The sequence below is a fragment of the Podarcis filfolensis genome (genome assembly GCF_964270895.1).
Source record: "Podarcis filfolensis genome assembly, chromosome: 2".
Classification (NCBI taxonomy): Eukaryota; Metazoa; Chordata; class Lepidosauria; order Squamata; family Lacertidae; genus Podarcis; species Podarcis filfolensis.
In genome coordinates, this window is record NC_139605.1 from 101,768,027 (window position 1) to 101,790,481 (window position 22,455).

At 40.6% G+C, this 22,455-nt stretch overlaps 1 protein-coding gene across 6 annotated transcripts in view; it reads right to left on the bottom strand.

Annotated features, from left to right (window-relative positions):
* The window catches only part of HELZ (helicase with zinc finger), a 116,546-nt gene that overhangs the window by 58,068 nt on the left and 36,023 nt on the right, over positions 1-22,455 (bottom strand). For all 6 annotated transcript variants that reach the window (XM_083598527.1, XM_083598525.1, XM_083598526.1 and 3 more), the window contains 7 exons: positions 22,223-22,274; positions 20,843-20,918; positions 18,765-18,963; positions 17,834-17,941; positions 16,149-16,446; positions 10,678-10,945; positions 6,900-7,233 (listed from right to left, as the gene is read on the bottom strand). In XM_083598527.1, the coding sequence (XP_083454653.1) occupies positions 6,900-7,233; positions 10,678-10,945; positions 16,149-16,446; positions 17,834-17,941; positions 18,765-18,963; positions 20,843-20,918; positions 22,223-22,274 (1,335 nt within the window). The remainder of the gene's footprint in view (positions 1-6,899; positions 7,234-10,677; positions 10,946-16,148; positions 16,447-17,833; positions 17,942-18,764; positions 18,964-20,842; positions 20,919-22,222; positions 22,275-22,455) is intronic.

Consider the following 22,455-nt stretch of genomic DNA (forward strand, 5'->3'; position numbering starts at 1 on the left):
GATGAAGAAAGCATTTAATTCAGTTGACTGGGACTAATTCTTTAATGGTTAACCACAGGATGTATTAAATTAAAGGCATCAAATGGAACTATCCTTGCCAGGAAAACATAAAATGGCACAAGGTTTTGACTTCAACCAATGTCAGACTGACAGTAAAATGTACAGAGAGCTGAACGTTTATCATATTCCCAGTGCTTATCTGCAGCTTCCAAAAAAATATTAAAATACTGTAATACATCAAACATTAAAAGCTTCCCTAAACAGGGCTGCCTTCAGATGTCTTCTAAAAGTCTGGTAGTTGTTGTTCTCTTTGACATCTGGTGGGAGGGCGTTCCACAGGGAGGGCGCCACTACCGAGAAGGCCCTCTGCCTGGTTCCCTGTAACTTGGCTTCTCGCAGTGAGGGAACCGACAGAAGGCCCTCGGTGCTGGACCTCAGTGTCCGGGTAAAACAATGGGGGTGGAGATGCTCCTTCAGATATACTGGACCGAGGTCGTGTAGGGCTTTAAAGGTCAGCACCAACACTTTGAATTGTGCTCAGAAACCTGCTGGGAGCCAATGTAGGTCTTTCAAGACCGGTGTTATATGGTCTCGGCGGCCGCTCCCAGTCACCAGTCTGGCTGCTGCGTTCTGGATTAGTTGTAGTTTCCGGGTCACCTTCAAAGGTAGCCCCACGTAGAGCACATTGCAGTAGTCCAAGCGGGAGATAACCAGAGCATGCACCACTCTCGCGAGGCAGTCCGCAGGCAGATAGGGTCTCAAATTGTCAAATCTAATTTTACACCAAAGGTGAATAGTGTCTTTCAGCAACATCTGGAGGTCCACATAAGTCACATCCACCCTTACCACTGGCCATGCTCGCTGAGGATGATGGGAGTTGTCATTCAGCACCATCTAGAGGGGCACACTTAACCACTCCTGTTTTACACAGACTGCATTTCTATCTTCTATGCATTCTCTAGTTTATCATTACCATCTAAACAAATAGTTTTTGTTTCAGAAGAACTATGCTATCCCGATTGAGTGAACTGGTTAATACATGAAGCATTAGTAAATAGTTTATACTGAAACACATATCACGGACCGCAATCCCTAAGGAAGCAACTTTATTGATATTTTTTTTACATCACCTACTTATTTATTTAATCAATTTTGTTTTCTGGCACATACCCACAAAAGAATCCTGTCGAGGTTTTATAGAAAGTTTGAAAACAAGCAGATAAATGAATAGGATATACCAATTAGTTTTAAACAGTCGTCAGAATGGTAAAGCAGTGAAAGCCACAGAGCAGACAGCTTAAAAAATCATCTACCCTACTTTCCCAAGTTTAAGATCTTCACTAATTTCTGAAAGTTGAGGACAGAGAAAGGATGGGGAAAGGAACATAAACGGAAGAAGTTACAAAGAGAGGTGATATATCTGCTTCTCATTTCCATGAATTCAATGGATGGAGCAAGACATCTTCTACTGATCACAGAGGTACAGACAAGATGAGTGGAAAAGGCATTGTCTTGTTTAATTTGCACCAAGTCCATTTAGGGTTTTAAAAATCAAAACCAACGCTCTAAGTTTTGCTCAGAAACAGATTGGGACCCAGTATAGCTATTCTTGGACCAGAGCATGTTCCTTTCATCTCACTCTCAAAATTAAGTTAATGTTCTGATGTTGAATTAACCGAAGTTTCCAAATATACAGCACAAGCTCACATGGAATAAGTAACTGGTAGTTTATGCAGATGTTGCACAGGGAAAGAATCTCAAAGAACATGTTTTGAGGGGACATGTTCAATCAGTTTAGTGTGGTGTATCATACCCTCAGGCAGATGATCCAGGAATATCATGTGATCACAGTTGATGGTACTGAAAGCCATTGAGGCAGCAATCCTATATTATATTGGGAGTCTCACTGAAATCAATGGGGCTTACTTTGAAGTAGACATGCCTAGGACTGCACTGGGGGAGTTACTGTGAGGTTCACATTCCCTCTGTTTTTCTTCCATTAGAGATCAACCTCCAAGACAATCAATGCAATTTTTGTTCTAGAAACAGCCATGAAGCCAGGCTCGTTTGACTCTTAGATAATTAAGTTTAATCCAGAGGCTTCTTCAGTTGCATCTCTTAGTCACTTGATCATCTTGATCAAAAAAGTAGAAAAAGTACTGATTATTCAGATCCAATGGATCTAAAAGTAGCTATTTTCAGTAAAGGTCTGGCAATTGCATTCTTCAAATTCTTTCCTTAAGAGAGGCAATGCTCTCACCCTCAACCAAATTAGCTAGCTGAGCAAAATTGATTACCAAGGGGTAAGTGGAGACGTCAACTCTAAGTTCAACTCTAAGTTGAAATCAACTAGAATGGTTCATTGATGGAGGCTGTTGACACCTCCTGTATCAGAATAACACTTAATGTGGTGTCCAAAATGCAGCAGATGCATAGCAATTTTGTCACAGTGAGCTACCATACGTTAAATTTTATTATCATGGTCAGGTCGTTTATCAGCGACTTGGATGATGGACTCAAGGGCATCCTGATCAAATTTGCAGATGACACCAAACTGGGAGGGGTGGCTAACACCCCAGAGGACAGGATCACACTTCAAAACGACCTTGACAGATTAGAGAACTGGGCCAAAACAAACAAGATGAATTTTAACAGGGAGAAATGTAAAGTATTGCACTTGGGCAAAAAAAATGAGAGGCACAAATACAAGATGGGTGACACCTGGCTTGAGAGCAGTACATGTGAAAAGGATCTAGGAGTCTTGGTTGACCACAAACTTGACATGAGCCAACAGTGTGACGCGGCAGCTAAAAAAGCCAATGCAATTCTGGGCTGCATCAATAGGAGTATAGCATCTAGATCAAGGGAAGTAATAGTGCCACTGTATTCTGCTCTGGTCAGACCTCACCTGGAGTACTGTGTCCAGTTCTGGGCACCACAGTTCAAGAAGGACACTGACAAACTGGAACGTGTCCAGAGGAGGGCAACCAAAATGGTCAAAGGCCTGGAAACGATGCCTTATGAGGAACGGCTAAGGGAGCTGGGCATGTTTAGCTTGGAGAAGAGGAGGTTAAGGGGTGATATGATAGCCATGTTCAAATATATAAAAGGATGTCACATAGAGGAGGGAGAAAGGTTGTTTTCTGCTGCTCCAGAGAAGCGGACACGGAGCAATGGATCCAAACTACAAGAAAGAAGATTCCACCTAAACATTAGGAAGAACTTCCTGACAGTAAGAGCTGTTCGACAGTGGAATTTGCTGCCTAGGAGTGTGGTGGAGTCTCCTTCTTTGGAGGTCTTTAAGCACAGGCTTGACAACCATATGTCAGGAGTGCTCTGATGGTGTTTCCTGCTTGGCAGGGGGTTGGACTCGATGGCCCTTGTGGTCTCTTCCAACTCTATGATTCTATGATTCTATGATTTTAGGTTGAATGCAATATGGTTGGACAGAAAGATTCAATGAGGCAAGATCTCTTTGCCACCATCACAGGCATGCTACTTCAAATGCTCGTTCAAATTTCGGCCGCTATCACTCAAACCTTTGCTCCTGATACTTCCATCACCTGTAGCTCCCTGAAACACTGTAGTATTAATACATGTAGCACAATGCAGAAGGCGTATTAGCTACTGATTAAACTGTTCTGTGTCAATTCTGTATTCCAATCATCCACTGGAGCTGTATTCATATGACAGTGTTAACTCACACAATGAAGTAGCTCAGATCCAATTTTCCATGAGTGCTATGGTGCAAGTATATCCACCAACTTTTCTGTCTCTGATTCCTAACCAATGCTTCCCATCTGCACTAGTGGGTATTACTTGATGGGATGAAAATGTGGCGTATGCATGTCCCTCCCCCACCTCAATTATTACATACCCACCCACCTCCTTTACCATTTTCCCCCCAAACTGGGCATGTGTGTAGATGTGTCTTTACTACATTTTTAAGGTGGCACTGTGGTCTAAACCACTGAGCCGCTTGGGCTTGCCGATTGGAAGGTCAGCGGTTCAAATCCGCGCGACGGGGTGAGCTCCCGTTGCTCTGCCAACCTAGCAGTTCTAAAGCACACCAGTGCAAGCAGATAAATAGGTACCGCTGCGGCAGGAAGGTAAATGGCGTTTCCGTGCACTCTGGCACTTGTCACGGGGTACCATTGCACTAGAAGCAGTTTAGTCATGCTGGGCTGGTCACATGACTGGGAAAGCTGTCTGCAGACAAACGCTGGCTACCTTGGCCTGAAAAGCGAGATGAGCACCGCACCCCATAGTTGCCTTTGACTGGACTTAACCATCCAGGGGTCCTTTAACTTTTACTTTTTTTACTACTTTTTAAAAGATGTTACCAGCATATTTCATTATTTCAAAAAATGAAGCATTTTGTGTTTCACACCTTGGGGAAAGCTGCAAAAAAGCTTCTCCCCTCCTACCCACTCAAATACACAGCAGTCAACTTTCTGGTAGATTTCACACCATTCAGACAGTGCTGTGTGCTCCCGTGATTCTTCCTTCCTTCTGTTTCCTTAGGTTAGCCCTTCCCCTGGTTACCTCCACATCCCATCTCCCTTCACTCACCAACTCATGTTGACATATTTTAGCTGGCGATTCCTGTTTATATTTGATTTAAATTTAGTACGGAGGTTCAGCACAATATTGCTCTTGTGCAAATCCTCCGTATTAAAGATTAAGATAAAAGGCAAGTGTGCTTCACAAATTTAAAGCGGTGTATAAATTTTACAAAATAAAACAAAATAAACCTACGTGGAGGACAACAAAAAAAATTGGTACACAAGCAGTTTCAAATCCACATTAAAATTCCATGTGAATGAGCCCTAGGAGTTCCAACACAATATCCAGCTTGATCACGTTAATCCACTAATAAATATTCATTTGTATAGGTTGCATCCGTCAGTATCACTCAGATGATGGTAAGGCTGCAGCCAATGGAACAGGGAGGGAAGCCATTTTCACCAATTCACTTCCCCCTAAATCTGCTCAAGGGCTGAAAGACCCTCCAGAGAAAGTAGAGAACCAGAGAGAAGCAGGAGTGAGGGGAAATGGCTTCTTTCCCCTTTCTGCAAATACAAGCTTTACCATCTGCTGTGATGGCACTGGCTACAATCCCAGGTCCGCACCTATCCTGCTCTCAATCTCTCCATTCTGATATGTCTACAGACAGATGCCCCCCAAGATGAATCTTCACTTTATTTATTTTAAAAGTCTCAATTTATGATCTCATAAAAGGAGTTTTGTGGGCCAGTGAAAGTCAAAACTGCTTCAAACCAGGGGCTATGCTATAAAGCACCAGGGGCTCCAACTAATTTGCAGAGTCTCAATTTTATGTCATTTAAATGATGAGCATAAAATTGGCCCCGTCAGAAGCAAAGTTGAAAGACACGGGTGTGATACAGAACAAACATTTAGGATAGAAAAGTAGTGATTACTTTGAGATGTGAGCGTGAGATAACCACAGGCAAAGTGTGTGTCCACAATTCTTCAGTGTGAGTGACATGTCCTGCTGCTGTGACAAGGGAAGCTATTTCGCAAAGGAACCGCACCACTGGCAACAGGTGACTGGAGTCTATCAGACTATGCTCTCTATTTTTGTCATGAGCAAAGTTGGTCACACCACCATCCATCATCATTGCACAATAATGTCCACCTTCTGAGGTGGGGTGGAAGTTAGGATGCAATAATTAGGAGGATAATGGTGAATGCTCCCTTTAGTTAGGTTGTGATAAATGCCCTCCAGTGAACTCACCCTTAGCATAGAAGAGGCTGTTAGACACATTGGTTAGAGCAGTTTCAATCAGTGGAGATGACTGAAGCCAGATTTGTGGGGGTCAAAAAGAGTTGGTGAGGATAGGTCACAGCCACAGGAACAGACAGCATGTTTAGTGATTTGGGAAATAAAAAGGAAAGAGGGAAACAGAAAGAGTTTGGCTTTAAAAAGAGCCCAGAATACATGCTACTTCACAGATGTATATCTACAAACAACGTAGCCGGTGGCTCCACAGTCCATAAGCATTCTTCTATGAGCATTATGAATTCAAAGGGAATAAACAAAAAACAAAAAATCCTCTGCCTTTGTTGGCAAGTACTGATGCTGAAACCTTGAGGAAACAGAAGCGCCCAACACATCAATTTTAGAGTAAGAAATTTAGATTCATTTAGAATTAAAACTAAATAAAATGCACAATTTAGACCTTTTAAAAAAAAAAAACACTGCACTGTGTTCAATTTAGAAAATCAGGCATAAATACTAAATGATTTTTTTATATTATTCCCAGTATAATAAGATAATTTCAAAATTCTGCCAGTCCTATCCCAATGAACTGCAGAAGATGAAACACTGTTCGTAATGGCTGGCACCAGAAGTGTTGTTGCAAAATCTTATCCCGGCTAGGCATAGTACAGCTTTCCAGATGGGCCCACAACCAGGTGTTTTCAGCTGAAGTTGGAAGAGAGGTGTTCCAAGCCCTCGTGGCTATCATGTTGGCAGTTCTGCCTTGCTCTCTATTCCTGGCCACGGAAACTGCAGAGGCGGCCTTCATAGGTGCCCTTCCTGAACTGCACCAAGTGTAGTCCAGGAAAATGGATCCTGTATCCCATTCTGTAATGCTTAATTGCACCAGTAGAAGAATCATAGAGTAGGATCCTACACATTTCTGCCCCCAGTGCATAGAATAAGCCCTATGGCGAGTGACCATAACAATGAAATTCCTTTGTTGTGTCGCAAACTCCTGGTGCAAAATTAGACGAGGCACTGACTTGCTCCTCAGTTACGCTTATAAATTAGTATGAGAGTCAGGTATGTTATGGCTAAGGTTGCTGAGATACCTACAGTATTGAAAGGCAAATGCAGCTGAAAGAATACATCAGAAATTTCCCATCACACATACCTGCATTTCACAATCTGCTCGAAGATTAAGTTCTTCACAGCATTCCCTGGATATTCTCAAAAATATATACTCCTTTGTTTTTTCTTCAATAGCTGCTTCATACACCTTTTCTTTGGTTCCTTGGGTCAGTATTGACTTCTCTTTAGTGACTGGCAATAAATAAACAGCATTGACTTTGGTCATCACCAGTCGTCCTGCCAAAGTGTCTTCAGAAAGTGTTTCAGTGAGTTTAAATCGTCCAAAAAGCTGTCCATTTTGGGCATACTTTGCACCTCCAGAAACACCGGTGAGCATGAAGTTTGCTACAATCTGCAATTGCACTTTTATGTTGAACCTAAACCAGAAAGCGTACAGTTAGTTCTGGGGGTGAAATGGTACCCAGCAGAGAAAAGAAAAGGAAAACTGAAGGCCAAACCAGGGCTGAAGTGGAAGGTCCATGTTCAGGATCTCCAAGAAGTTTTAAAAGATGTTAAATGGGTGTGGAATGCTGACAGGGGCTGTGACACTGAAGAGTGACAGGCAATAGCTCCCCGCAACTCTTTCCTACAGGCTATTTTTCTGATTGAAAGCATATATATATCCGAGAAGGGCTACCCCCAGCCCAAGATGCTCCAATGCATGAGGTGTGCAACAAAATGATGCCTCCCTCATTCCATGTACAGTGGTCCCTTGGTTCTCAAATGCCTTGGTACTCAAACAACTTGAAACCCAAACACTGCAAACCCGAAAGTAAGTGTTCCGGTTTGTGAACTTTTTTCAGAAGCCGAACGTGCTCTGTTTTGAGAGTTATGCTTCCAATTTGAGTGCCACACTTCCGTTTTGAGTGTTACGCTGAGGTCTGTCTGTTTTTTGCTATTTATTTGCGTTTTTGTGACTTTTTTTGTTTTTGTTTTTGTGACTGTGTGGAACCCAGTTCAGCTACTGATTGACTGTGTGACTGCAGTACATTGTTTATTGCTTTCATTTTATGGACCAATGGTCTCATTAGACAGTAAAATTCACGTTAAATTGCTGTTTTATGGGTTGTTTTTAAAAGTGTGGCACAGATTAATCCATTTTGCATTACTTTCTATGGGAAAGTGCGCATTGGTTTTGGAACGCTTTGGTTTTGGAACAGACTTGCGCAAACGGATTAAGTTTGAGAACCGAGGTACAAAAGCCAACCAGGCTGGCAGATGAATCTAACAGCTGCTGGCCAGTCTTAATATTAGGCAGAGTAAAGTGTGTTTAGGGATGGACAGAAGCAGCAGACACTGGACGGCAGACAAAGCCCCACCCAAATTAACCCATGGAGAAAACTTATAGGTACAAATATGTACCTGTAAGCTTTCCTTTAGAATACAGTGGAACCTCAGTTCTCGAACGTCTCCCTTAACAAACGTTTTGGAACCCGAATGCTGAAATCCCAGAAGCAACTGCTTAGGTTTTCGAATGATTTTTGGAAGCCGAACATGCTACGCAGCTTTCATTTTGAGTTTCCCTATTGAATTGAGGCTTCCACTTTCAGTTTTCGGTTTTCAGAAGTTTCAGAAGTCGAACGGTCGTCTGGAACAGATTACATTCGAAAACTGAGGTTCCACTGTACAATACAACTCAGGAATGCTAGAAATAAGAACAGGAAAATAGCAGAGGGTACATTGTTTTTAAAGCCCTCAGATTTGTCTGCCTGAGTGAATGAAACATTATATAAGCTATAAACATATAATTTTGGCATTTTCAGAACAGCGGGTCTCCCTCTTCATAGATAATTTTTAAATACAGTGATCAACTAGGGAAGGGAAACAAGGGAGTGAATATTGGAAACTGAGCACACTGGAGCTGAAACTAAATGGCACCACCTTGTTAATCAAAATACACAATTAGTTTACAATAATTCCAATACTGTATCCATCAGTGGCTCCAACTATACTGCATAAATATGTCTTAGATTAAGCCAGGTGAGGACTGTATCCAACAGTCATACCATTCACACAAGAGCATCTGTGTGATAGAAGTTCTGGGCAACAGAACTTCCTTTCCCTCTCCTCTTTCTGTGAACCCTCCTGAAAACAAATTCTCCAGAGTTGGGGTGAAACCCAGAACAGATTGGGAGAGTGCAAGGAGTAAGTTCTGTTGCATAAGCAGAAGTCCCTGAGCAAATGGGACTACTTCACTGGATGCAAATCTTAGCTTCTCTCCCAAACATTTGATCAGAAATCCTCTACGTTCTGTATTACTCATATATTTTGAATCGTTTGGTTGAATTTTAGAGTAGCTGCTTTCACTCTAACACTTAAGGGTCTGTTGTTCAACTACTCAGAAATGCAATCCTAACTGCCATACTTTCATGCCTGCTTATAAAATCACATTAAAAAAACAACAACAATTAATTCTGAGGCCTTCATCCTATAAATTTAAGCTCAATATAATTTATTCTTTACTGAGATATAATCCGCAGATAGTGAGAGGAAGAAATGGCCTCTGTGTTCCTTAAAATATTTGGCTTGCTTCTTGTGTGAACTGTGATAAAATGTTTTTTCTAGATGCTAGAAAAAATGTACAGTGAGCACAAGTCAGTAACTGAGTCAGTGAAGCAAATTAGGGAGAAGCTCCAGCACAGCACATCTGAGAGAATGCCATGGTTACATTTTTAATCATGGGGCTAGCGAGACTGGAAAAAAACTTTCTCCATTTATTTGGATAGGTTATCGTTCTAACATAACGCTCTGTGCAATAATACTGGAATTTCCCCCCACAACTTAATTGTATTTAGGCATTGGAACATAAATAGTACCAGTAGCCACTAAAATGCAGAATGAATGAGAACTCGTCGTCCTGGAGCACATACTAAATGACTGATTGACTTAATGGGAAGATTCCCATTCATGAATGATCTTTGGAAGTATGTCATTCTGACTGAACAAGCTAATCAAAATGTTCCCTAAGCAAGTCCAATGCATTATAATACACACAGAGAGACAGAAGTGTGACTGTAGTGCTGGATTCCATTTTTCCATGTAAAAGAAATCAAAGAAAAGGCCATGTTAATGTGTCGTATTTGATAAGATCCAGGGACACAGGTGACGCTGTGGTCTAAACCACTGTGCCTGTTGGGCTTGCCGATCGGAAGGTAGGCAGTTCAAATCTCAATGACGGGATGAGCTCCTGTTGCTCTGCCCCAGCTTCTGCCAACCTAGCAGCTCGAAAGCATACCAGTGCAAGTAGATAAATAGGTACGGCTGCAGTGGGAAGGTAAATGGTGTTTCCATGCGCTCTGGTTTCTGTCACGGTGTTCCACTGCACCAGAAACTGTTTAGTCATGCTGGCCCCATGACCTGGAAAGCTGTCTGTGGACAAATGCCAGCTCCTTTGGTCTGAAGCGAGATGAGCACTGCACCCCATAGACTGGACTTAACTGTCCAGGGGTCCTTTACCATTTACCTTTAATTCATAAGATAATGATATATATATATATATATATTTAATGGCACCATTTGATACTCCAGAAAGCTCAATGCACTGCTCAGATATTTGGAGTCATGTAGCAGGTGCGGGGGTTGGAAAAGTTTACTCAATGAGGATAACCTACCTCCAAAAAACATCTTAAAACATATTTTTTCATATGAAGCCATCATACAGCCAATAGCTGTATCATAAAATGCAATTCTCTTGACTATGGGAGAATTTCCCCAAGCTGCACTACTCAATGGTTAGCAGGAGTAAGAAAGCAATGATCTGTAATGTTAAATAAAGTAGCAGTATTGATCAATTGACAAGTTTTAGTAGACACATTACTTACTTGCTGACTTCTTTATATTGTGCTATTTCTTCAATATAAAGGAGATCATGCAATCGTGACTGATAGTTACTCTTGGTCAATGATTTATCCAAGACAGATTGTGTAAATAACTGGTCAGCAGACAGAGGAATTTGGTATCTAATCAGAAGGCTCTTATCCAATTCAGTAGTATCATTTGGCTCAAATTCTACAATAGTCTTAGAAGTGGAATCCCAACGTTTGGCTGTAGTTAGTAATTGTTGTCGTGCATTCATCCGGTATTCAAGATCTAGATGCAGAGGGATAAATTGAGAAAGATAATAACTGGATACTTTAGTCTCACATAAATGGGTACTATTATGAAGTTTGTGACACCTCATGAATATGTCACAAAAACATACACATGTCAGATGAGAGACACAACATACATGATTTATGCTAGATGCCTAAGTGACATGATTTGTCCCTTCAAGAAAATTTCACAGCTAGTAAAACTGCTTGTACCCACTGGTAACATCATTTGCATCTTAGACATGGTAGTGGGTGTTCTTTGTTTATTAAAGGAGAATACAACTAATATAGAAGATACATTCTTTAAAATGAGCTTTCAAAAGTAAAGATATTCAGAAAAGTTCAGCCAGCACCAGAAGAGTAGCAGAAAATTTAGGTCTGTAAGCTGTATATATGTATGACGACCTGCTTTGTTAATCTCTTACCACTTCCTTAAGAAAAAAGTAAATACCACTCCATTGTCACAGGCAAGGAAGACTGCAATATGCCTATTTTGTGGTCTTTTTATATATTCCTATGCTTTTGTGCTGTAGTTGTTGCTCCTTGATCTGTTTTAAAATTAACTAGTATTGAGAATTCTTGCCAGCTGAAATTAAGATGGACAGGGAACTTTCAGAAGATAAATTGATTCAACCTTGGGGGAAATTGTGGGTTACATTTTGTGTTTGAGGATTTTGTTTTGTTTGTTTGTTTAAAGACAGTAAAGGCAAACATACACAGTTTACTGGCATGATGGCTCTGGTTAGGCCCCTTTTTACATGAAGATCAAATAACATTTCCTAAAAGACCACAGTGATTCACTCTGAAAACAATTTAATTCACATTGAATAGTTATTTGCATTGCAACAACTATACAGCGTATTCAGTCTTCCTGCTTTGGGCTGTAAGTATTCAGATAATCTAGAAAGAGCAATTCATGAACTATGGCATTTGCTTCACATCTTTGCTCCAGCGATGCTGGAGATTTAAATCTATTGTACATAAATAAAGAACAGGATGAGCAAGAAAACACCTGCAGCTCTAGCCAACCCAGATTCAGAATACACAAAGGTTTCACTTAGCTGAATAATTAGTGCTGCTCATCACAATGATTTTAAAGGCCATGCCTCAGTGCAAGTCAAGGGTAGTTTGGCATGCCACACAATTCATGGTACATAAGCCATGAATAAGATGGCAAAAATTAAGGAATCAAGAACAAAACATTGTGCTCTAAACAGAGAGGAAAGAGAACAATATTCAAAAACTGAAACAAAATCAAGCATACAATCAACATTGTGTGCAGCTTTTATTTTCCTTCAGCATTCTGCAGGAAACTATTTCCATTGTGAAACTAGCCAGCTCTGAAGCTCTGGAAGAATGTAAAATTAACAAGTTATCCTGAAAAACATACCAGACTAGGTCTGTAAAACAAGGATTGATGGTTCGTTTCTCCTCCCCTTTATGTTTCAACTCAACTCAAATAACTCAAATTGGAATTTACAACTAAGCAAACTACTTGGGAGGTGGAGACTTAAATATTCCTGTTGCCTGGATTCAATATACAGTAAAGAAGTGATGATCTCATTCATCCACAACATGTAAAGAACATATTCTTCAGTTATCTGTCTCCAACTTAAGAAAATGAGTTTTGCTCTGGGATTTTCTACATAATATCTTGGTCTTATCTAGGCGGCGACACTACCATATTTTGGAGCAGCAAAGAGATGGGGAAAATAATTAAGATGGTATGATATGGACAGGAAGCTAGACATATACAGTAAAGGTAAAAAAGGCAGGATAACAATTTAATATGAGTTCCAAGCAAACAGCTCCCATATCTGGAAAACATTTGCTGCAGCATCCTAACGTCTTTGAAATACGCATCAGAGAAAGAAGGTTAGAAATCTCTGAGCCAAACTGTAACATAAACACTCATTATTTAAATATATCTGGGATCAGCATGATCCTCTAAGAATTGAGCTGCTGGAGCTCTAAGAAAGGCAATATGGTTACCTATAAAGAAATTTATAAGGAGAAGAAAATGTTCCCAAGCAAAGAAGGCTAGCAGTGCAATCCTAACAATGTCTACTCAGAAGTCCTACCAAATTCACTGGGGCTTACTCTGGTTGAGTTAGAATTGCAGTGTAACACACTACCAAACATTCATGATTAAAACTGATTGATTTCAAATACTTGGTTGTTTTCAATTGTCACAAACAAAAATGGGTCTGGTTCCAACAAGAAATGTCATCAGCATCAATGAGATCCTACTTCTGAAAATGCATAGGCCAATCCTAGGGTGCCTGCAAAGGGTTGTAGCTTCATCAGTCCAAAATAGTCAGCATCCTTCATCTACCTCTCTTTTCCTAGTCTACAGTTACTGATAAGATTGAGGTTTGTGGATGTGATCCATGTGCGTGTGACACCCTGCCACCACTTATGTATCTGTGTCCTGCGGGGCAGTGTCTACCAGCGGTTCTCAACCTGTGGGTCCCTAGATGTTGTTGGACTACAACTCCCATCACCCCTGAGCTCTGGCCTTGCTAACTAGGGGTGATGGGGGTTGTAGTTCAACAACATCTGGGGACCCACAGGTTGAGAAAGGCTGGGACTCTAGACATTAAGCTATGATAGTAACATAGATTTGAGTTAGTAAATGCTAAGTGTATGTACGCAAAAAAAGGAGAAGAATGTGCCTAATCCAGTTAACATGAAAAGAACTGCAACTAGCGTTGTCATTGCTCCATTCTGCCCTTGCCATGCAATTCCTTTGTCCACACATGATTCATGCAAGACCTTGTACAGCACACCACTATCTGGAATTGTTGCAGCAGTACAGCACCTTGACCCAGAGAACTACACTGGCACAATGATCCTAGCACTTGATCCTGTTAGTCTTTCTTTTGCTAGATCTATATCACTGTTCACACTAGATTAAAAAAAATAATCTGCCTGCATCTCTTGCCTGGTATTTGTTTTCTTAGATCTCTGTCAATAACATACTCCCCCGCCTTTACTGGTAGTTTTTTTTACTAAGCAGCAGACAGATACTTCTTTTCATCTTTCCTCATAAATCAAACAAATTCAGTCCCCACTCACTTTTTCCTTTTTCCTATACACATGAAAAATTGTTGACATCCTTTGTAAGGAAGAATATGAAACCTTGCTTTGCCATTTGCAACCGAGGTGCACACAGACCCATATTATACGAAGAACGCTATAGTCATGGCAACATGCAGTTCAACCGTAATATGGCATGTGAAACTAATAATGACTTCTCTATTTTTCACATTTTTTTGCACAATTAGTGACTAGTTGAGATCTGAGCCTTCTGTTTTGTCCATTGCCTCCATTTCACCAGCAAAAGATGCTACTTGCCAACACACTTTTCAAAATAATCAATACTTTTTGGGTTACATGGATAAACTTCTGGGTTTTTAAACATCCTTATACTTTTAATCCCTTTCTAAACATGTGGCAAGATAAGTGTGTTCAAGGCACAAGTCAAATGTCACTGAAGTCAAAGGACATCTATGATTGAAATATGCTTTGAAAGATCACCAATGTTATATAGATTTCTGTCAAAAAAACTTTATTAGCTACATTTTTTTCCCAGCAGTCCAAGAAAGATACTGCAGCAGTCCAACCATTTTCTTAAAGGTTCAAGACCTTTAAGTAGCATAAATCTCAAATTGCTTTGCATCTACGTACCAGAAAATGCAGGTTATTGTATAAACTGTCTCACTCTGTGGCTTAAAATAATCCAGAAAGGCCTTATTGTATGTGCCTTCCTCAACTTCTACCAGACTGATGATGAAGGAGGGCCAAACTAATGTGCAGGCATTTTTTATGATAGCCCAGTGATCATTTTACTATTACAATTTTTATTTTAAATAGCCAAGAGTTGATAATGATGATGGAGGTGGAATGATGAAGGAGGAAGAGGAAGAAGTCATAGTAGTACTTGAGGAAAAGTGATTTGACATGGAGAAATAGTGAGGGGTCACAGCCTTTCTGCTCCCCATCGAAGCTTTCCTCCATCCTGCCACTTTTACCTGCATCTCAGGCCCATGTTAATCACGCAGACAGGTATGAAAAACCAAAGGGTTGGGGGACTTTCAGGGTAAATGCAGCAGATGGATACAAATTTAAACACACCTCTTCTCTACTTTAAAAAAATGCTTTCTAAATACATTTTACAGTGGGTTAGCAGCTGTTAGGCTAACATTACATGAGGCTCCACTGTAACATGTACTTTGGCCCACATACCAGGCCCTTTTCCATGATGACAGCACACTTGTGGAACTCTTATCTCCAAAGAAGTCTGCTATGCGTAACCCCTATGGACGTTCAGGAAAACTGCTAAATACTTTGTTGTTACTGTTGTACTCTGCCAGGTATTCAGGTCTGACCAGTTACTAACACTGATGTTACTGACTGCTGATGCTTATATGATGTGTTTTATTTTATAATTAATTTGGGGGTATTTATTGCGACTTTACAATAAAGTTGGCCTGTGCTGTTTTGCCCTGTGGTTGTTTTTTCTCTGACATGGCTGAAGGCCACATCTGCCTGAAAGTGTTTCCTCAAGAGATTTACCTGGCTCTTTCTTTCAACGCAAACCTCTGCTTGCCAACTTAAGAGCCCCACCGAGTTCCTTACTGTCATTTAAGCAGCTGATAAAAACTTTAGTATTCTTAAAAGGCATTTCCCTCTAGCTCACTGTACAGTGCTCAGTGTTTTTAGCTACTGCTCCTTAGTTTATCTGGCTATGGCTTTTGGATTATTTTTTAAGTTTTAGTTCAATAAGTTCTCATTTTTTTCTGTGCTTTGTACTCTGTTTTTAGTGCTATTTTGACAAGACACACACACACTTTTAATGGCTTAAACCAATAACCTAAAGATCATTATTTCAATCCCACTATATAGTTCTCTACACATTAGAGACAGCTAAAAGGAAAATGTTTTTTATTTCTCTACTCTAATGATATGGTAAAATATAACAGGCATCTGAAAGAGAAGATTACAGCAAGATCACAGCTTTGGTTAAAAGAGAGAGCTACATATCTGGAGAAGGAAAGTTCTGAGACTTTTCAGAGTTAGGAAAGTGCGTGTAACAATACTACAGCCACATATATCATCCAGGCTATTTACAACAACAACAAAATATGTAGCAAATTTTCCAACAAATGAGTTTGTTAACAAAACCATGCAAACAATACCTTCTGTTGAAGCAGCATCAATCATCACTCGTTGCATCAAAACTGGTTCGGTTCCAAAATCAAATACCACAGTTTGGCGAAACGTCCCAAAGATTTCTGTGCTAAAGGCTATGCTGATTTTGTACACCGAGTGATCTATTCCATTCTGGGCCATCTTTCCTCCTATCCATTCCTGGCAGTTTTCTGGGACTGCTTGCGGTACCTGGGTAGTGCTATCTCCTGCCGATATTGCTGTGATATTGAAATGAGGACGATGCGCATCATAAAGCAATGCCACCCGATACAGCATTCTTGCAGGCTATGGGAGAACAACAAAAGCGTATAAATAACTGGTGTGTGTGTGCTTTTTTTAAGTATGAAGACTGGATGAACTTTGATAAGACAAAGGACAAAATGTGGCACCCCAAACCCTTGCCATTACTTTTTAATATTTATTTATTTATCAAATTTATATGCCACCTCTATCTTCCAAGGATTATCAAGGTGGTGTACATGGTTCTCCTTCTCCCCATTTCATCTTCACAACAGCCCTGTGAAGTAGGTTAGGCTAAGAGATTGTGACCGGCCCAAGGGCACCCAATGAGCTTCATGGCGGAGTGTGGATTTGAACCCTGATCTCCCAGGTCCAACACTCTAACCATTATGCCACACCAGCTCTCACTTCTGCCAATTTTTTTTTTAACTTTTCTTTTTAAAAAAACAAAACAGGAATTAGAGACCAAAAGAACTAAAGTTTGGATACTTTGTATTTATTAATTGGGGTGGGAAATAAATGCTTAGAATGACTGCCTTTAATAATACATCCCATTTGTATAGCATTTTCTACTGTTCTTAACTGCTTGACATACAATAGTCAAGTAAGTCTTGTAACACAATTCCTGTGGGATAGGCCGTGGGCCATTATAATAATCTCTATATTAGAAATGTGGAAAAGAGGCTAAGAAACAAGTTTGTCCAAGACTACCTTCTCCGTTCATTGCTAATGTGAGGCTTGAACTCAGGCTCACACTCTCAGGCCCTGCAATGAACCAGCTCTCAACCCTCATCTCTGCTTTGTTCCTACAGTATCGACAAAGTTCCACTACTCCACAAAACCTAACTTTCCTTTCCCAGCCTTATCTGACTCAGTGGCAGAAACAACAAAATGATAAATGTTAAGGCTGAGGAAAAGGTGGGATCAGCACATTTTGCAACCAGCACAAATAATGTTATCACCAGTATATACATAGTTGCATATTTGCATACTTAAAGGTAAAGGGACCCCTGACCATTAGGTCCAGTCATGACCAACTCTGGGGTTGCGGCGCTCATCTCACTTTATTGGCCGAGGGAGCCGGCATTTGTCTGCAGACAGCTTCCGGGTCATGTGGCCAGCATGACTAAGCCGCTTCTGGCGAACCAGAGCAGCGCACCGAAACGCTGTTTACCTTCCCGCTGGATTGGTACCTATTTATCTACTTGCACTGTGACGTGCTTTCGAACTGCTAGGTTGGCAGGAATCTGCATACTTACGTAAATGCTTTTAGCACTACAACAGTCACAGAATGTGCAGATTCTTCATTAACATGGCATACCCCCCCTCCATGTGAGTGTGTGCATTACAACAAGAGAAGGTGCTGAAATTTTTAAATGCAAACTTATTAAGGGCAAGCGATACTTTCAAAGTACAAAAAAAAAGATCCTACCTTACATGTCAGAGCAAACGTCCACATCTGTTGTGATTTTTTGGTGGTGACAGTAACTGACAGTTCAGGGCTATGTTCAACTCTCACGCCATCTAGGCACTCACTAAGCTAAAGAAAGGAAAAGGCACCACATAAGGTAACAACACTAGGGTTGAAAAATAACTCTTTAATTAGAGACCATTCCACAAAAGGAATGGCCCACCTGTGAATGACCATTTTAACCAAAAGTTAAAGCAAAGTCATAAATTGCAATACCTATTGCTTTGTTTATATTTAAACACACATACACCCCGAGGAAGAACTCAGTTCTCATCACCATGAATTTGAAACAAACCACAAAGACAGCAGGAACTTCCTCCAGCTTACCCTGAAGTAGGCATAGGATTGCAGCCATAAACTCTTCTTAATTGCAGAAATGAGGATCGCTTGGTATTGTTGTTTTGTAATTAACAGAAAAATAGTTACATATTTTTGCTTGGTACTGTGCGAGTGAATTAATTAACCAAGCAGGTCTAGTAGAGAGCGCCAAAATCAGGCTCTTCTATTTGTTTGAAATAAGAATATTGAGATAGAGCTGCCAGTGACAAGCTTGCCCATCACTTTGGAGATAAAATCATCTGCCACCATGGTGAGTTGAGTCACTGTTTTCATACGCTCTTACACAGGCAACTCCCCGTTTGCATGGGGGTTGCATTCCGGGTAGTAGCGCACATCAGTGGTCACACGTAAGTCCATTCTGTCCCCATCCCCTTCCATGGCCAAAAATGATGCACGTGTCAGCAGTTGCACATCAACTGGACGCGTGCAAAACGGTTGCCACCTGTACTACTGTTTTGCTGGTTTTATGTAGTATTTTTGTTTTAATTCTATTGTTTTTATGTTGAGGCTTTTATAAACGCTTTACAAAATAACCTTTGTCCCGCCCCCTTACCACTTTCTCAGGAGATAATGAGTTCATCCATTTCTCGATCAGGGATTCCATGTAACTGCCTAAACATTGCTTGTTTTCCTTCTGCTGTTTCAACCTTATCAAGCGGGATGCGTATCGCTTCTGCCATTCTGTTAGCTCTTCCTGGGAATGTGCTGAAGTACACTGTGCACCATACCTGCAGATTCCTTGCTCTAAAAACCTACACAAAATAGAAAGGACAATCAACCCTTAAAATTTAAAATAAAAGGTTGTTTTTTGTTTGTTTTCCCCATTCGTAACTAGTTCCATGTACCCAAGAAGGGTCTGAGCCAAGGTTCCTTGAACAGCATCTGCCACCAACGTTTCGTGGCTTTCGAAACAGAGGGACATTCAAAAGTAATTACTGTCTAAAATGTATAGACTGCTTTTGGAATGGTATACAAAAGATGAACAGGTTAAATCTGTAATGATACACTGGGCGAGGGATCTGGGGCATAATATTCAGCTTTCAGATTGGGAAAGGTTATGGAAAACTGATTTGAAATTCTTGGCATGTTGTACACTGAAAGAAAATTATATGAAAATGACGTACTGGTGGTATTTGACTCCTAGTAAGTTAGCAAGAATGTTTAAGACAAGTACAAATACATGCTGGAAATGTAAACATACATGTGGTGGACATGTAAGGTTATAAAAGCATTTTGGGAAATGATATATAATGAATTGAAAAAAATGTTTTTTTTAAAAAACAGAAGCTGTTTTACTAGGAATTGTAGGTGCCGACATCCCAAATGAACAGAAAAGATTTTTCATGTATGCAACAACAGCCCCACAGATGCTACTAGCCCAGAGACGGAAACAAGACAAAGTCCCTACCAGAGAGGAATGGCAAACCAAGCTGTTGGACTATGCCGAAATGGCAAAACTGACTGGAAGGCTCAGAAAACAAGAAGACCAAAGCTTCAACAAAGAATGGGGAAAATGTATAATCTATCTAGGAGACCACGGTAAGCATATGAAAACATTAAAGGTAAAGGGAACGATGCTGGGGTTGCAGCGCTCATCTTGCTTTACAGGCCGAGGGAGCCAGAATTTTAATAACACTTGTAATGTAGAGAATATCATGGACAATATGGAAAGATATAAAATATGGATTATGAAATAATATGCAGTTGAGAGGGTGTACAATCTGACCTATGGAGGGGAAGGTGGGAAATCCAGAGATTTAGAGAAATCTCAAAATATGGATATGTAATTTGGATTGTTATACATTTATATTTGTAAAACCAAATAAAAAATATTATAAAAAACACAAAAAAGTAATTTCTGGCATGGCATGAGGGCCTGCTGGTTAAAGAAAATGAAGACATGCCCAAACCAATAGGCATACTTAAAAAAGGCATCTGGACACTTAAGGGAGAGTTCTAAAGGAGCCAGATAACAGGTAAGCATGTTGAACAAAATCATTTCTTGCATCTGCTCACCCACAAATTGCAAAGAACTATGCAACATCACTATTCAAAGAACATTCCGGGTAGATTTGCTAAGCAAGTAGCACAATAGGTATTTCTTTAAAGGATGTATATCTCAGTACATTATCTCTCCTGTTTTCTTGAATGATAGTGACACCAAGTGGTCCTTTCTGTTTACTTCAGGTTCATCTTAGTACAATAGAAACGTCTGGCAAGGCACAAATCAAACATTCACATCCTTGCCACACACTACCAATGGGTTTCTCTGCATTTTTTTTACATGACTGCTGTTCTCGACATAGGGATTTCTTTACATTTGGGCTGACCAATTACAAGCCCTTTTAAGCAATTTACTAATAAAGTATTTAAAGGGAGGAACATTGTCTATTCAGCTGTTTTGAAAATGTCAAAATAAAAACAATTTCCCCTATAAGTCATATAAAATATTAATTACCTGTCAAATCATCTTAGATATACTGCCAAAATAGTAATGGAAATAGTAGTGAAGAAGTTACAATAGATGTCACCCTTTTAACCATGTGTTTCTATTCTGTATGTTTCCTTGTTTTGATACCTTTTAACTATGCCGATAAATACTGAGAGATGTTGAAGCAAGTATCACTTTACCTTCTGCATAGTGTGTACTCCTCACTACTTGTGACTCCCCTGGGTGGGGGTCGAAATTGCCAGCCATCCTGAGATCCTGTCACATAAATACAATATCTATGTTATTTTTCTGGTTTTATCAGGAAACACACTTGGGCTATTAAGGTATCAGTCTCATAACCGATTTTGTGCTGAGCCAAACAACAGGCAGCCTAATGCAATTCATATACAGTGGTACCTCGGGTTACATATGCTTCAGGTTACATACGCTTCAGGTTACAGACTCCGCTAACCCAGAAATAGTACCTCAGGTTAAGAACTTTGCTTCAGGATAAGAACATAAATCGTGCTCCTGCGGCGCAGCAGCAGCAGGAGGCCCCATTAGCTAAAGTGGTGCTTCAGGTTAAGAACAGTTTCAGGTTAAGAACAGACCTCCGGAACGAATTAAGTACTTAACCCGAGGTACCACTGTAATTACATTCCTTTGCAAGCAGGAAAAAGCCAACGGCCCCTTGTTCAACAGCAGAAACATCTGAAATGTGGAATCTAGTGGCAGGTGGGTCAGAGGGAGCTTCTAATAACAGGAGTCCTTGGGCTGGATCACTTTCCATCTCTCCCCTTCTGCAGGAGAATCTCTGACTTTGCTGCCACCACTTTTCCCCACTATCACTGAAAACTCTATCAAAATGCTTTGCTGAGGATTCAGGGACAATGCTGAATGGGGCGGGATACAACGTGGGGTCTTAGGGCTAATGGGGAGACGGTAGAAAAGCAGTTGTCACTACTCGATTTTTGGTGACCACCCCCTTCTCCATAGCCCCCACCCTCCCATCTCACAGTCCACCCACATAGCAGTGCCCTCGGATCATTTTCTGGGGGCCCTCCCTTACAGGGAGAGAACAAAGCAGGGAGAGAATAGAGTAGCGAAGTCAGCATCTGCCTTTCCCATTTGGTGGGAGGATCTTTGGATCCAACCTATTACAGTGGTACCTCAGGTTACTGACGCTTCAGGTTACAGACGCTTCAGCTTACAGACTCCACTAACCCAGAAATAGTACCTCGGGTTAAGAACTTTGCTTCAGGATGAGAACAGAAATCGTGCTCCGGCGGCATGGCAGCCGCAGGAGGCCCCATTAGCTAAAGTGGTGCTTCAGGTTAAGAACAGTTTCAGGTTAAGAACGGACCTCCGGAATTAATTAAGTTCTTAACCTGAGATACCACTGTACAATCCAGGGTCTCTTGATTACAATCTCATGCTTAGTTTAAAAAATCACATTAGAGGCCACTTCCTAGTCTTTTATAATAATTGATCCCAAATTGTGAGATAGCCACGGTTTAGCCATCAATTGACAGACAATTGCAATCCCTCATTCGGTAGTTTCAAAAGCTATTTTTATTTACCTTCCTCCAATTCTTCTACATGGTATACTGAGGGCACTTTACCAACTGCTGCCTGAAATCATAAAAAGAAAAAAAAATGCTGAGCACATTAAGTCAATCAATAAAGAAATCAAAATTAATTTCAAGTATCATTCTGAGTAAGGTACCCCTGACCATTCGGTCCAGTCGCGGACAACTCTGGGGTTGCAGCGCTCATCTCGCTTTACTGGCCGAGGGAGAAGGAGTACAGCTTC